This window comes from Hippopotamus amphibius, chromosome 4, assembly GCF_030028045.1.
Source record: "Hippopotamus amphibius kiboko isolate mHipAmp2 chromosome 4, mHipAmp2.hap2, whole genome shotgun sequence".
NCBI classification, from domain to species: Eukaryota; Metazoa; Chordata; class Mammalia; order Artiodactyla; family Hippopotamidae; genus Hippopotamus; species Hippopotamus amphibius.
In genome coordinates, this window is record NC_080189.1 from 106762704 (window position 1) to 106778112 (window position 15409).

Genomic DNA, 15409 nt, shown 5'->3' on the forward strand with positions numbered 1-15409 from the left:
TGAAGAACGTCCTCCGTGTGCCAGAAGAAAATTAACATTCTTATTGTTATGGATAAGAAGTTGACACCAAGACAATTCTACACTAACAGACCACGTTACAGCAATTCTTATCTCCCTCCTTCCTGCTGGTAACTTCAGGAGAGCTCCCCCTTCAGGAGCTTTCTGATTCCATTAAAAATGAAGTTTTCCTTTCTTCGTTTTCACAGAAGAAAGGAAACCCAGTTGCAGGTAGGAGGCTGAGAGGTCTGTGTCGCAGTACTGCTTTTAAAAATATGTTGGGATCTTCTGAAAAATATCAGATTTTGGGTTGTGGTCTCAAGTACCTCCTTATTCCCAACTTATAACAAGAATAGATAAAATACAAATAGAAAAAATTTAACAAGTCTGGAAGTCATGGGGTGCCAATAAACAGGAGGAGCAGAGATGGGAGTGAAACTAGGAAACTCCCCACTCAAAATAAGTCAGCCATCCAAAACCTTGAGTCACCGAGGAAACAGACCATGGAAAGACGGTGACTCGTCAGGAAATGAATGATCTCTGAACAGATGTTATTTTTAATCCAGTTGCTTGAAAAGGTTTTTTAAAAAAGTACACAAAGACAAAAGAAAGCATGATAATGATTTTAAAAATAAATTTCCAAGCAAAAGAAACAAAGTAAAAACAGGTAATAAAAAAAGCAGAACCCAGGAGAACATGGGTCTTAACTTCGTGGGAAAAAGAAAGCTGAAACTTATCAATCAGAATGCAAGAGAAAACTATTCTGAGGTACAATTTTTTAAAAGCTATTCAATTGGTAAAGATAAAAAGGTTGATAACACACCATGTTGGCAAAATCTCATAAACTCTTAGCGGAAACTTAACTGGTAGAGTCTGCAGAGGACAAAGGCAACATTTATCAAAATTACAAACACTCGGAGACTTTGGGGGTTTTGTTTGTTTTTTTGTTTTTGAACTGTGCAGTTTGATATTTGTTTTCTTATTAGTAATGTATATATGGCACTCCCAATCTCCGAATTCATTCCACCCCAGCCCCCCCTTTCCCCCCTTGATGTCCATATGTTTGTTCTCTACATCTGTGTCTCTATTTCTGCCTTGCAAACCAGTTGATCTGTACCATTTTTCTATATTCCGCATATATGCGTTAATATATGATATTTGTTTTTCTTTTTCTGACTCACTTTATTCTGTATGACAGTCTCTAGGTCCATCCATGTCTCTACAAATGTCCCAATTTCATTTCTTTTTACAGCTGAGTAATATTCCATTGTATATATGTACCACATCTTCTTTATCCATTCCTCTGTTGATGCACATTTAGGTTGCTTCCATGACCTGGCTATTGTAAATAGTGCTGCAATGACACAGAAACTTTGACCCAGCAGTTCCTCCTCTGACTGTGCATCCTTGCAAATGTACTCACACACTCAGAGTAATTTCAGCCTATGGTTATTTACTGCACACTGTTTTCAATATAAAATGCTCATCCGGGTAAACAGTTTAGTGCCCATTCGTAAAATGAAACCCTAGGCAGCTGTGAAAGAATGAGGAAGATCATCTTACAGTGAGTCAGAAAAACTTCCAATGTATATTTTTTACTAGTATGTATTACTTTATTTTAATTGGCAGATTTTACAATACATTTTTAAAAGATTAAAGACTCTTTGGAACTTTTATAAAACAATTACTGAGAGAGAAAAGTTATTACCATAAAATCAAAGCTATTATTTACATTTCTTCTTCTTTTATCACCACCACCACCATCATGGTCATCAAGATATCTTTTTACATCAAAAAAGCAAGATGCAGGACATGGTTTCTAGCAAGCTAGCATATACTTTCAACAAAGTGAAGAGCTGAATCGACAGATAGATGGAGAGAGATTCACACATATATACACACATGTATTTGTACACAAGTATATGTATTTTACGTAAATATATATATCTGTGTGTGTACCTGCATACTATATCTTAGAAAGAAAACAAAAGAAAATGTTACCAGGGATGCAAGGAGGGTGGAGAACTGATAATTTCAAGGCAGAAGTGGGGTGAGTAAGGCAACACTTTGCTACTTCTCATTTTTAATCTTTTGAATTTCGGACCATTAGGTAAAAATCAGAAAGCTTGGGATTTCTTGGGATAGGTCTAGACATCACAGAGTTAAAAAAAAATTAGTGAATCATAAAGTAGCATTTACAAACTACCCTGAAATCAGCATAGCAAAGAGAGAAAAACCAAAAAAGAGAAAAAATCAAAAACAAATAGGAAGGGGGACTTCCCTGGTGGTGCAGCGATTAAGAATCTGCCTACCAATGCAGGGGACACGGGTTCAAGCCCTGGCCCGGAAAGATCCCACATGCCGCAGAGCAAGTAAGCCCGTGCACCACAACTACTGAGCCTGTGCTCTAGACCCTGTGAGCCACAACTACTGAGCCCACATGCCTAGACCCCGTTCTCCACAACAAGAGAAGCCACCGCAATGAGAAGCCTCCGCACGGCAATGAAGAGGAACTCCCACTTGCCACAACTAGAGAACACCTGTGCACAGCACCAAAGACCCAACGCAGCCAAGAAAAAAAAATTATTAAGCAACAATAGGAAGAGAGAGTTGAGCACTATGGAGAGTAAAACAAGAGGAAGTCACCAATGTCATAGATGGGCCCATCATAAGAGAAGAGCCACAATGACAGAGAAGCAGCATTTAAAGAGCTGATGACTGAAAAATATTCCAGAATTGAAGAACTACATGAGAACTCAACCTGAAAACATGAAGTTTCTTATGCGTATTCCTCCAAAAAAGAAGGAAAACTTAAAAACCATTATCACACCGAGGTACACTGGGTGAAACTAAAGAACATCACAGATGAACAGAACATCTTAAAAATGACCAAAGAGAAAAGAAAACCCAAGTTGCCACACAGGCACTCACATGAAAAAGAAATAAAGAGGAATGAAGTTTAGACGGAATGTTCGCCTGCAAAAATCAAGTCATGACCTCGGAGTAGCATCTTCAAAGGGCTGAGAGGAAAATAACCGTCACCCTGGGATGTTATGCCCCAAATAACTGTGCTCATCATTCCCAGAAATTCCACCCCAGGTGTCCACCCAGGGAACCCCTTGTGTTGTGCATGAGACACGTACAAAGACAGACATTGAACATTCATTGTGCTGCTGAAAAACCAAAAGCACCTGACCGTTACATCCATATAAGAATGGGTGAGTAGTGGGAAGTTGTTGTATAACAAAGGGAGTGCAACTCGAGGATGGAAGATGCCTTAGAGGACTGGGGCGGGGAGGGTGGGGGGGACTCGAGGGGGGGGAGTCAAAGAAGGGAGGGAATACGGGGATATGTGTATAAAAACAGATGATTGAACCTGGTGTACCCCCCAAAAAATAATAAAAGAAAAAAAGAATGGGTGAGTGAATTGTGAGGTGTGGACAAAGAAAATGTTGCCTGCCATTCCAGCAAACAAGGAATATTGCGCCACCATCAGGCCACTGCGGAGAGGATTCAGGGTGGAGAAAAGCAGGTCGCTGGCCCCAGGTAGCTGAGGTGCAGATCAAAGGAATGGTTTCAATGAGCCTAGACGCTTGCATCTTCCCATACATAGAAAAGTGCTAAGTTTATTAACTTGAGATGTCTGTTTTTTTGTGATTAACAGTAATCTTTAGATGTTCTATTACATGTTAGTGTGTTTGTTTTTCAGCAAAACCCCCTGTATATCCTGGCTCCTCCCTTACGTCTTTGGAGCAGTCCCTCAGAGCTCTCTGAGAGGCTGTGTGCCAGACTAGTCCTCAGTAAGGCCCCGAGTAAAACCTAACTCACGGCTTATAGGTTGTGCATTCTTCTTTCATTGGCAAATGTATATGTAATAAAATACTATACAGCAGTGAAAATGAGTGATCTGGAGTCAATATGCCTCAAGATACACAATGTAAGAAAACTGAGAGTGGCATATTATTTACATTTATAGCACGAAAATATTTATGGATACACATTTATGTGGTAAAATATCAAAAAGTACATGGGAATTATGTGTATCATTTTTCATTTTTCTGTGGGAAAGAAAGGAGGGGAGTGAGATTGGGGGATGAAGTTTTGGGGTCTTCCATTATGTTTGTGGTATTTTATTTTTTAAAATAAGTAGTGAACCAAACACAGCAAAACATTGCTTTGTTGTAGCAGAATAGTGGGTATGGGGACTTCCCTGCTGGTCTAGTGGTTAAGACTCTGCGCTTCCACTGCAGGGGGCACAGGTTTGATCCCTCTCAGGGAACTAAGATCCTACATGCCCCACAGTGGGGCCAAAAAAAAAATTTTTTTTTTAAATTAAGAAAAACTATATGTGTATAAAAACAGATGATTGAACTTGGTGTACCCCCCCAAAAATAAATAAATAAATAAATAAATAAATAAATAAATAAATAAATAAATAAAAAAGAAAAACTAAGAATAGTGGGTGCGGGTACCCTGGCATTCCATGGTGTTTGGGAGCTGCCGGTATAAAGTGTTATGATGCACACTCAGGATGTGTGCTGCCAGTGGAAGGGCCACGTGTACCCCTGACATGGACGCTGGGCCATTGTGATGTGTTACAGGAGGTGATGCAACAGAAGAGCCCAAGGCACCTCAAGGTCTGTTCATTCAGTTTCCTCCTCGAAGGAGAAACACCTGAGAAGTAAGAAGACAAAACCCAAACCAGCCCAAAGCCCGTTACGTATCGCGTCATGTTTTCCATCAAGTAGCAAAGAGACAGCGATAGGTATTCCTCCTACCAGCAGTTGGTTCCTCCTGGGGGAGATGAGTGGACGACCCAGGTCAAGGAGGGGCTCCAGGTTCTTCAGGACTCCTTCTGAGGAGGCCAGCAGCAGCTCAAGCAGCAGTGCTGTGCTCTCCGAGCAGGAAAACCCTGACTCCAGTGGGTACGTAACTGCAGGGGGATTCCATAAGATCTGCTGGTGTACGTGTCGTATGTCATATGTGCTCTCTTCGCCTGGAAAATAACCCTCCTCTATAGAGAAAACCTCTGAAGATTTCTCTGGATCCCAGTACTTTCTGAGGCTTGCTGTCTTCTTTCTATGGCAGGGGTTTTAGGTTAATTACAGCAAGTCGGGGACGAGGGTTATGAAAGAGAAGACATTCTCTCCGTAAAGAATGTGTGTCAGCAGCGGCGTGAAATTGTGATTGTAACCTGCAGCCTCACCGGTCATTCATTGGTCAGTGGCCTCTTGTGCGGTCTCTGGCGTGTGCAGGGTCCAGCACCGAGCTTTAGGACTCTGGACACAGAGGGCATTCGTTACATCCTTGGAGGAGAATTGACTGCACAGGCTGTTAGTGGGTACAGATTTTGAGCTAATAACTGTCTCCTCTAATTAGAGCAGGTGGGGAGACAGCAGGAACGCCCAGCACACTTGGGTAGCCCAAAGACCCAAGGCCCTTCCCCCACCCCCTTGGTGCTGCCTGCTGGGAAAACAAAGCAAAGGGTGCTGAAATAGCCATCCCCATGGTAACAGTTGAGGTTTAATCAAAAAGCTTAGTTAACCTTTGGTTAATGAGGTATGTGGTCAAAGGTCAGTCCCTCGGAAGGGCCAATGACCTTTGAGTAACTCTCTTTAGACAGTGTACCCCCCAGGTGACCAGCGAGATTTAAAGGAGTGTGGTGGTTTTAATAATCCGCGTCCCTTCAGAGAAGAGGGTTGGGAAGACCTTCTTCTCTACTGCTTTTAGCACATTCTCACCACCCTGGTTGGACGATAGGCACGATTGCTCTTTGTAGGTGGATAAGCTACTTAAAGATTCTATATTGGGGTGAATTAGGTGGCCTGTTCTGTAGGAGCACAAAATTTGCCCTCCCCACCCCCGCCATGTGTCTCTTTGTCATGAGGGTTGATTTAGGCTAATTATTTTGAAGAAACAGAAGACTCAGGAGGTCTTTCTTTTTACCTGCCCCTTAGCTGCCTGAAGAGCTGAGATAAAGGGACTGTCCCTGGAAGAGAGCCATCACCAGGGAGGGATGTCCGCAAAGAACTGGGGTGAGGGGCAGAGGGGGAGCCGGCAGGGCCCAGACACCAGAGTCCACTCCGTGTCCCACTGTCTGCTTTTATACAGCAGACACTTGCTTTTGCATCCCCACGTGAACTGCCTTCCTCCCCAGCCCTACACAGTCTTCCGTCTTTAGCTGATGATGGTATTTTAGGTGAGGGTTTCAGCCAACTTGGCGGGTGACTCAGTTTTCCTGGCCTCTCTCACATGTACCTGTTATAAAACTTGTCATTTAACTTTTAGACCAGCCAGAGGAACCTAGGAGGGGAGGAGAACTGTTTTCCTCCCCATCCGTCGTGTGTCTGCACCCCCAGCTGTGGGCTTACAACCCCAATCGACAGGACAGCCCAGGAGCAGATCCCAGGAGTGTGTCTGTCCATTTGGTCAACTAACTCAGACAGATCATTCAGGAAATCTGTTTCCTGTCACCTGCACATAATGTTAACCAGCAAAATGTAAAGAAACACACATAAGTAAATATGAAAGAAGCCGCTTCCCGACTTGAGGTCACTTTCTTAGCCATTCTTCATACGCCTGGAGCAGGGAATTCTGCCTTTCTGTTGACCAAAACTAGTTCATAAACAACAGGTCAAAACTCCAAACCCAAACTGCACAAGTGACTTGCTGAAGAGTGAGGCCCAGCATTGTGACAGGGGCAGGGCAGAAACCAGGCTGTTATCGCAAGACCATGAGCTCACGTCAGTCTCCATGGGGCCCTGGGACCGGCTCCTGTTTTCATGGCCTGAGGAAGCTGAGGGCCGGCTGGGTCCTGGGCAGCCAGATCCCTCAGCCATGACAGCTGGGCAGGTCTGGGGACCTGGCCCTGAGGACGCCGCCAGCTGAGAGCTGCCTTCTCAGCAGGCCTGGGCACTGGCGGGAGGACCCAGACTGGATGCTTCTGGGCAGGGTGACTGGCCAGCACAGGGACCCTCTCCTCTTATCCAGGGCCTGGACCTCGGAAGGCGAAAGTCAAGCCTTGGGACCTTGAAAGAGTAAGATGAGGGGTGATGATGTCTCTTTGCTTACAGGATCTGTTATGTGTTAAAAGCCACCAGGAGGCATGGAGACAGAATTTGATGCTTCCCTTTCCCTTTCTTGTCTGTGACCTTTAAGAGCAGTATGCCTTTACATAAAAGCTTGCAGAACTGAAAATAGCTTTTGTTTTGCTGGAGTTTTAAAGGAACTTTGTGTCCAGACTGTGACCTGAATTTCATAGACCCTTGCAAGAACAAAGGATCCAAGACACCAAGAAGTTTGCAACAACTAACCACGCCCCTCCCTCATCTTTCCTATGAAAGAGCTTTGCCGAAAGCTTTCAGGGAGAGCGGCGGTTTTAAAGGCATGAGCCACCCGTCTTCTTGATCAGCCCTGCAGTAAACATTTCTCTGCTCCAAACTCCCATGTTTCTGTATTGTTTGACCTCACTGTGCGTTGGGCACACGCAGACTCACATTTGGTAACGGCACCGCCCCCTTTCCTAAGTTGTGACCCAGAGCTTCTCCTGCCACATCAAGGTGCCATCTGTAATTAATGAGTATGTCATCTTTACCTGGTTTTTCCTGTGTTTTAAATAGAAATTTCAGTCGGCCACCTAATAGTATTTTGTCCCACAGCTCCTAGCCTTCTGGCTTAGCGTGATTAGCCTATTTTAGCCATTTTCTTTCTTTTTTTTCTTTTTAAAAACTCTTTAAAGTTGGATGTGAAAAGCTTATAACTGCAATTACACTGTAAAACTCTTGGGAAAAATCTACTGGGGCTGAATATGCACAAACCTAGGACCCAGAAACTCCTCTTTTGGGAGTTAACCTAAATGAAATACACACGTGTGTTTTTCCAAAGCCACGGACGAGTGCTCACAGCAGCACCGTTTATGAGACGGTGATAGTGCTGTTCATCGCGGCCCCAGTGCCCTTCAGCATTGGCACAGGTACCCGTGTGTGTACCTGCACAGCGGGATACTCTGCAGTGACAAGAATGAAGGGGCTCCAGCCACGCAGCCTGAGGGTGTGGCTGGCTCACAAACGTGCTGGGGGAGAAGCCACGCACACGTCCCCTTTATGACACTTCCCAATCAGGCGGCCTACTCTGTGGGCACAGGGCCCGGGAGAGGGACCCTTCAGTAGTGGGAAGTGCGAGGGCTGATGGGGGCTGAGAGGGGCTGCTGACTGCCGCCGTGGTCTTTCCTGATTCTGGGCGAAGTTACATGGATACCTTCATTTTGTGAAGGTCCGTGGAGCTGTGTGATGGTTTGTGCTCTTTTCTGTATGTGTGTTGTACTTCAGTAAAAAGTGGGGAAAAAAGGTTAGGATCGCTTTCAAGAATTTTATCAGATAGTTGCTCATTGTCATAGTTCTTTAGCTTAATACCGAATTTCCACAAAATCAGACTCTGACCTTTTTTTTTTTTGGCTCACGCTACATTGCAGACCTCTAGGATAACCTCCTTTGTTTTCTTTATAAGCATTTATAGGCATAAAAACATACAACAGCATGACAGTAATGTGTTGAAAGACAGGGGTATGTATGTATGTGTGAGTATGTATATACAAAGGTGAGTCAAAAGTTATCCTCACTCTGGCTGTAGAATTTATTTTAATTAACTTTTAGAAAGGACAAATACATCATTTTTCAAAGTAATCTCCTTGCTTTTCAATATGCTTTGTCCATCTGTCAAAAAGCTTTCATATTCCCTCATTAAAAAATGTTTTAGACTGAGCTGCAAGCTACAAATGCACTGTTGTCTTCACTTCTTCATCAGAAGTGAATCTTTGTCCTCGTAGGGCTGCTTTCAGGGAACCAAACAGGTGAAAGTCCGATGGAGCAAGATCAGGACTATAGGGAGGATGCTTTAACACCTCAAAACGAAGTCGTTGCAGAGTGTTGACAGTGTGGGTAGAAGTGTGCGGAGATGCATTGTCATTCAAGATCACAATGCCCTGGGATAGCAGTCCTCTGCATTTAACCCGAAGTTTAGGCTTCAGATCTTCAATAAGCATCTCTATCCATTCATACACACTTCTTCGCGACAAAACGCTTTCTCCATACTGTGCACAAAGTCTTCGATAAATAATGGCACCAGGTGCACCCTCAGACCACAAAGAAAGAATCACTGCACGCTGCTCTCACTTCATGCAAATCACAAGTGGGGCATCCATTTTTGCTACACCTCAGTTACAAATGAACTGATGTAACATGTTCATACCTCACAGCAGTGACTGGGGAGACAGTAGCCTGGAACCAAAAGTGCTGATAAGACAGTGCGGCCAACAGAAGTTTTAATATAACCAGAGTGCAGATAATTTTTGACTCACTCTTGTACACCAGCCTGAACACTGTTTTCCCTCAATTTCACAGATAGTGGGTTAGGAAATAAATTAACTCACATACTCAGCCTAGTCATGTTTGTTGACTTGGCTGTAGAAGTTAAAGTTCAAATTAAAGGTTAAGGATGGTATGTTGTTAAATGTTTTTGCTGTTATTTTTCTTCCTTTTAGGTTAACTCGCTCATGGAGGACTGTCCTGAGTATGGTGTTTATACTGACTTTTCTTCTTCTAGGTGAGTCTTAGTAATGATCCTTGAAGCTATTTCACAGGAATGTGTGTGTGGTGAGAGAGGTCACTGTGGAATGACTCACATTTGTAATAAATGCCACATATGTAATAAATAAATGTAATAAATAAATGTAATAAGAGCCTGGAAGTGACTGCACACTTGAATCGTTCCTTTTTTTTTCTCTCTTTTTTTGTCTTTAATTTGTGATTGTAAAAATAATATGGGCTTCTTTGTTGAAAACTTAGCAAGTGCTTTATTTCTCTTAGAGTCACTATTTAAAATGAAAGAAGTTGCTTTGAAGTTAAGAATCCTTTATATTTTTATTGCAAACACATACAATTGAACTTTTCTAAATTCATCTTGAGGGATTTTGACAACCAAAAACTCTGGCTCATCACAGGATTTTTTTTTTTTAAATTAAGTTGGATGACGATTGGCTGCGTTAGGTCTTTGTTGCTGCACTCAGGCTTTTCTCTACTCATGGCGAGCAGGGGCTACTCTTGGTTGCAGTGCGTGGGCTTCTCAGTGTGGTGGCTTCTCTTGTTGCAGAACATGGGCTCTAGGCATGTGGGCTTCAGTAGTTGTAGCGCACGGGCTCAATAGTTGTGGCTCGTGGGCTCTAGAGTGCAGGCTCAGTAGTTGTGGCGCACGGGCTTCGTTGCTCCACAGCATGCGGGATCTTCCCAGATCAGGGATTGAACCCGTGTCCCCTGCATTGGCAGGCAGATTCTTAACCACTGCGCAACCAGAGAATTCCCCATTATAGGATTCTTGAAGAAATGACAGAACATGCCACTTGCAGTTTTCTGACCGTAAATGTCTCCCATCACAAACTCTAGCACACGGGAAAACTGTTCTGTGGACAACCTGAAGTGTAGAGTGCCCATGGAAGCAGAGTTCCACCCATCCATCACCACAGAATACTGTTTTACGTGGCAGTGGGGGCAGTTTAGTTGGGACAGCATTCAGATACCTGGACCGAGGGCTCTCTCAAGCCTGCACCAGCCTTCCTTTAGCTGCATCTCAGTGCCCTGAGCACCCACCCCATCTCAGCGGACCTCCAGACTAGACCTTGAATCTCAGTGTCTCCTGAGAACTGCACACTGCCTGGCTTTGATGCTTCCAGCTGCCTGGTCTTCATCTCTGCTGATTTCAGACTGTCAACCTCAGCAGCCCGCACTGCCCCCCTTGCCGCTACCTGCTCATGACTCCTGAGCCCCTGTGATGAGATTTCCCACAGCTCTACCCTCGCCCCGTATACAGTGGTCCTTGCCTGCTCTCTTAGGCTCCGCCCCCCTGCTTGTGTCAGGAACATGCCTGCCATGTGAACAGTAGAACTATTTGTGCTCAGGATTTTCCTTGTTTTGGGAATGAATACCCTATATTCCCCTGACATATTTTAGGATTGAAATATATACATTTCACAATGCATGCAGACTTCCTCATCTTTCCCCACTGTAAGCCTGTCCACTTGCCCACAAAGGCACTAGATGCATTGTAGACATTACTGATGTGTTAACAATTTCAATGGGGTTAAAATGGACTTGGATCCTTTTTTAATTTACTGGGGTGAAACCCACATAATATAAAATTAACTGTTTTGTAGTGAACAATTCAGTGGCATTGAGTGCATTCACAATGTTGTGCAACTACCACTTCTTTCCCCCCCCCCACCTCCACGTTTCAGGGTGTTGTTTTTTGTTTTTTTAATTTTTGGCTGTGTTGGGTCTTCATTGCCTTACGTGGGCTTTCTCTAGTTGTGATAAGTGTGGGTTACTCTTCACTGTAGTGCACGGGCTTTGCAGTATGGTGGCTTCTCTTGTTGCGGAGCATGGGCTCTAGGCGTGCAGGCTTCAGTAGTTGCAGCATGTGGGCTCAGTAGTTGTGGCACATGGGCTTACTTGCTCCACAGTATGTGGGATCTTCCCAGACCAGGGCTTGAGCCTGTGTCCCCTGCATTGGCAGGTGAATTCTTAACCACTGCACCACCAGGGAAGTCCCTCAATTTATTTAGATTTTTAAAAAATCTCTTTCAGCATTGTTTCATAGTTTTCAGTTTTTGGTTGTAAAATGAGTCTCTTCTAGGCAGCATTGGGTCAGGTTTTTGTAAATTAATTCTGCCAGTCTCTGATTTTGATTGGAGAGTTTAATCCATTTACATGTAATTTCTGATAAGAAAAGAATTCCTCCATTTTCCTATTGTTTTCTCTGTGTCTTATACCTTGTTTGTTCCTCATTTTATTCATTATTGCCTTTTGTGGGGTTTTTTTGTTTGTTTTTTTGGTAGTGTGCTATTTTTTTTCTTGACTGTGCCTCACAGCATGTGGGATCTTAGTTTCCTGACCAGGGATCGAACTGTGCCTCATGCAATGGAAGCACAGAGTCTTAAACATTAGACCACCATGGAGGTCCCTGTAGTGTACTGTTTTGATTCTCTTCTCATTTGGTGTATATTTTTTAGAAGTTTTCTTGGTGGCTACTATGGAGATTACAACTAACACTTTGAATTCATAAAATACAGCTTGAATTGGTACCATATGCATAACTTCAACAGCATATAAGTACTGCACCTATAGAGCTCTGTCCCTTCCTCCTTTATGCTGTTGTCAAAAATTACACTTTTATATATTGTGTATCCGGTAACATAGGCTATAAATTATTTTTATCCATTTGCCTTTTTAATCATGCAGGAAATAAAAAGAAGAGTTACAAAGCAAAAATACAATAATACTGGCTTTTAAATTTGCTTATTATAACTTACAATTACCTTTACAGGAGATACTGATTTTCCCTAGATGACATTGACTCTCCAGTGTCCTTTCACTTCAGCATGAAGGAGTCCCTTTAGCATTTACTGTAGGGAAGGTATTCTGGCAGTAACTTCTTCAGTTTTTGTTTTCTGGGAATGTCTTAATTTCCTCTTCATTTTGAAGGATAGTTTTGCTGGATATAGAATTCTTGGTTGGCATGTTTTTTCCCTTTTAGCATGTTAAATATACCATCCCACTGCCTTCTGGCTTCCATGGTTTCTGATGGGAAATCTGATAATATTCTTATTAAGGATTCCTTGTACATGACAAGTAGTATTTCTCTTGCTGCTTTCAACATTCTCTGGCTTTGGCTTTTGACTGACTGACTATAGTGGGTCTGGGTTTAAGTCTCCCTAAGTTTATCCTAGTTAGAGTTTGTTGAGCTTCTTGGATGTGTAGATTTATGCTTTTCATCACATTGGGAAGTTTTCAACTATTATCTCTTCAAATATTCTTTCTGCCTTTTGCTCTATTTCTTCTGGGACTCCCATAAGTGTTCATTGATATGTTTAATGCTATTCTGCAGATCTCTTAAGCTCTGTGTACTTTATTTTTTCTCCTCCTCCTCCTCATCATGCTCAATAATTTCAGTTGTTCTATCTCTGAGTTCATTGATTCTCTTTTGCCTACTCACATCTGCTGTTGAGCCCTTTTTTTCACTTCAGTTATTGTACTTTTCAGCTCCAGAATTTGTATTTTGTTCCTTTTCAAGTTTTTCTATTGTTATTCTCATTTTATTCATGCTTCATTTCTTTGGCTTTCTTTAGGCCTTGGTCCATGGTTTCCTTTAGTTTTTGAGTATATTTAAGACAGTTGATTTATAAAGTTTTTGTCTAGTTAGTCCAATGTTTGGGCTTCCTCAGAGCTGTCAGTCAAATTTTTTCCCTTTAATGAGCTGTAGTTTCTTGTTTCTTTGTATGCTTTGCAATTTTGTGTTGCAAATTGGGCATTTCAATATTATAATGTGGTAACTCTGGGGATTGGATTTTCCCCTTTCCCAAGGATTGTTGCTGTTGCTTGTTGAGGGTTGCAGTCATTTGTTTAGTGGTGGTCACTTTTCTGATATCACAGTGGTCAACCAGTGACCTGACAGAGATTTCCTAGAGTCAATAAGAAGAAGAGAAAGAGAGGGAAAGGGAGAGGGGGAGAAGAAAATGGGGGAGGGGAGAGGGGGAGAAAGGGGGGAAGGGGAGAGGGGAAGGGGGAAGGTGAGGGAGAGAATATGATAACCTTTCTCCCAGCTTTGGCTGCTTGACCCTAAGCTGGGGCACACTTTCAAGGCCAAGCTGGGACACCCACAGCTCTGCCTTAAACTTCACCTCCTGCTTTCACGTAGCCCACAGACCCACCCAAGGTGCAAGCCTAAGATCCTCTTTAGGATCTCATTGCACTCTCTCTTCCCTTCCAATCCCTTATTCCCACATGACACTTCCTCCTCTGCCTTCTCTCTCCCAAGGTTTTGGACCTGTCTTCCACTTTCTCCATTCATAGCCCCTGTCCAGGTGGTCATGGCCAATTTATGTCTTTAAATCTTTCAACAGACATTGCAGCCTCCCAGAAAATTGTTCTAGCCCAAGATAGTGGGTAGAAACAAAGGTCAACCTCTGCAACAGCTAATCAGGGGAATGCTAGGCAGGTCAAAACCCAGAGTCACAGTAGTTGAAGAACAAGGTCTGTATTAGACCCCTGGCACATCAGCTGCAACAGAAATTTTGGCTGCCATGCGCACAGTCATGGCCACCAATTCTGGGGAGTGGGACATGGTAGGCAGGTGAGCAATAATACCACACTGCTGCTTGCCAAAACTAATCTACTCTTTTCTTCAGTCCTCCGGTTGCTGTAAATTTGAGATTAGATTTCAGAATTCCAATAAAGTTGGTCCTGTTATTCTTTGCCGGCTTATGATTATTTCAATGAAGGACCAATTTTCTTGATCGCCTTGCACTGCCATTGAAAAATATTGTCACCCAAGAATCTGATATAGCTTCCCTGCTTAGAGAAATTTCTATTAATATATGAGGGTGAGTCAAAAATTATCTGCACTCTGGCTATAGAATTTATAGAAGTTTTAATATAACCGGAGTACGGATAATGTTTGACTCACCCTCGTATGTTGTCAAGAAAAATTCAACTAACATCAAGGTAAAAAGAAAAGAGGGGAATTATATTGAAGCCAAACTGAGGCTTATATCCCAGGAGACAGATTCTCAGAAGCTCTGAGAACTGTTCCACCTGTTAGAAGTCAAAGGCACAGTTATATACATTTTTGAGACAAAGGCTCATACGTCAAAATGACATGCTGATATTTATATATATAAAGTTCACTCCCATCTCTGAGGAGCACTGGTTAATGTGTAATATGAAGGTACACTTCATATTAGGGAGGGAGGGAGGAGGCCCAAATGGACACAAAGAAAGAACTTTTCTTGTTCTGCCTGAAAATATAAATTTTGTTTCATCAATGTAACATAACTTACAAGTGTTTCCAGATAAACTCTTTAATCAAAGTTGATCTTTTCTTTAACAGGATTTAGAAATCACATGAGACTTAAAGAAAAAGAGTTTCCTCACAAATCTGGGCAATTTTATACTGTAATTGCAGAATACGGTTCACGGCTTTACAATTACCAGGTGATGTTTTTTAAAATCATTTTGTATGTCAGTCATGTAAAATCTAATAGCTACCAGGTGAGTCCAACTTGCCATATGTTGTCTTTGTTTTGCATGTGAATATCTAATAGAAATGATATTGGGACCAGAGGTCTCTTAAGTGGTTTTATGACTAAGAGGCCCTAAAAATTCTCCACAGCCTCCCATCCCTGCAGCTCCTGCCGCAGATGGAATGTTTGTGATTCATCACCCTTCTCTTCTTCCCTGTTTCTCCCTTTTGCAGTGGGAATATCTATCCTATGCTGGTCCCACTGTTGTATTTTGAAAGCACATGATGTGTTTGATTTCATAGCTTCATAGCTGGAGGGGAGTTTGTTTCAGGATGAATTGTACCT

The 15409-nt window shown here is 42.7% G+C and overlaps 1 protein-coding gene across 1 annotated transcript in view; it reads left to right on the forward strand.

Moving 5' to 3' along the window:
* Window positions 1-4651: 4651 nt before the first annotated feature.
* The window catches only part of SUN3 (Sad1 and UNC84 domain containing 3), a 41146-nt gene continuing 30388 nt past the window's right edge, over window positions 4652-15409 (forward strand). The window contains exons 1-3 of the mRNA XM_057733438.1: window positions 4652-4922; window positions 9536-9597; window positions 14932-15035. Of these exons, the coding sequence (XP_057589421.1) occupies window positions 4801-4922; window positions 9536-9597; window positions 14932-15035 (288 nt within the window). The 5' untranslated portion in view covers window positions 4652-4800. The remainder of the gene's footprint in view (window positions 4923-9535; window positions 9598-14931; window positions 15036-15409) is intronic.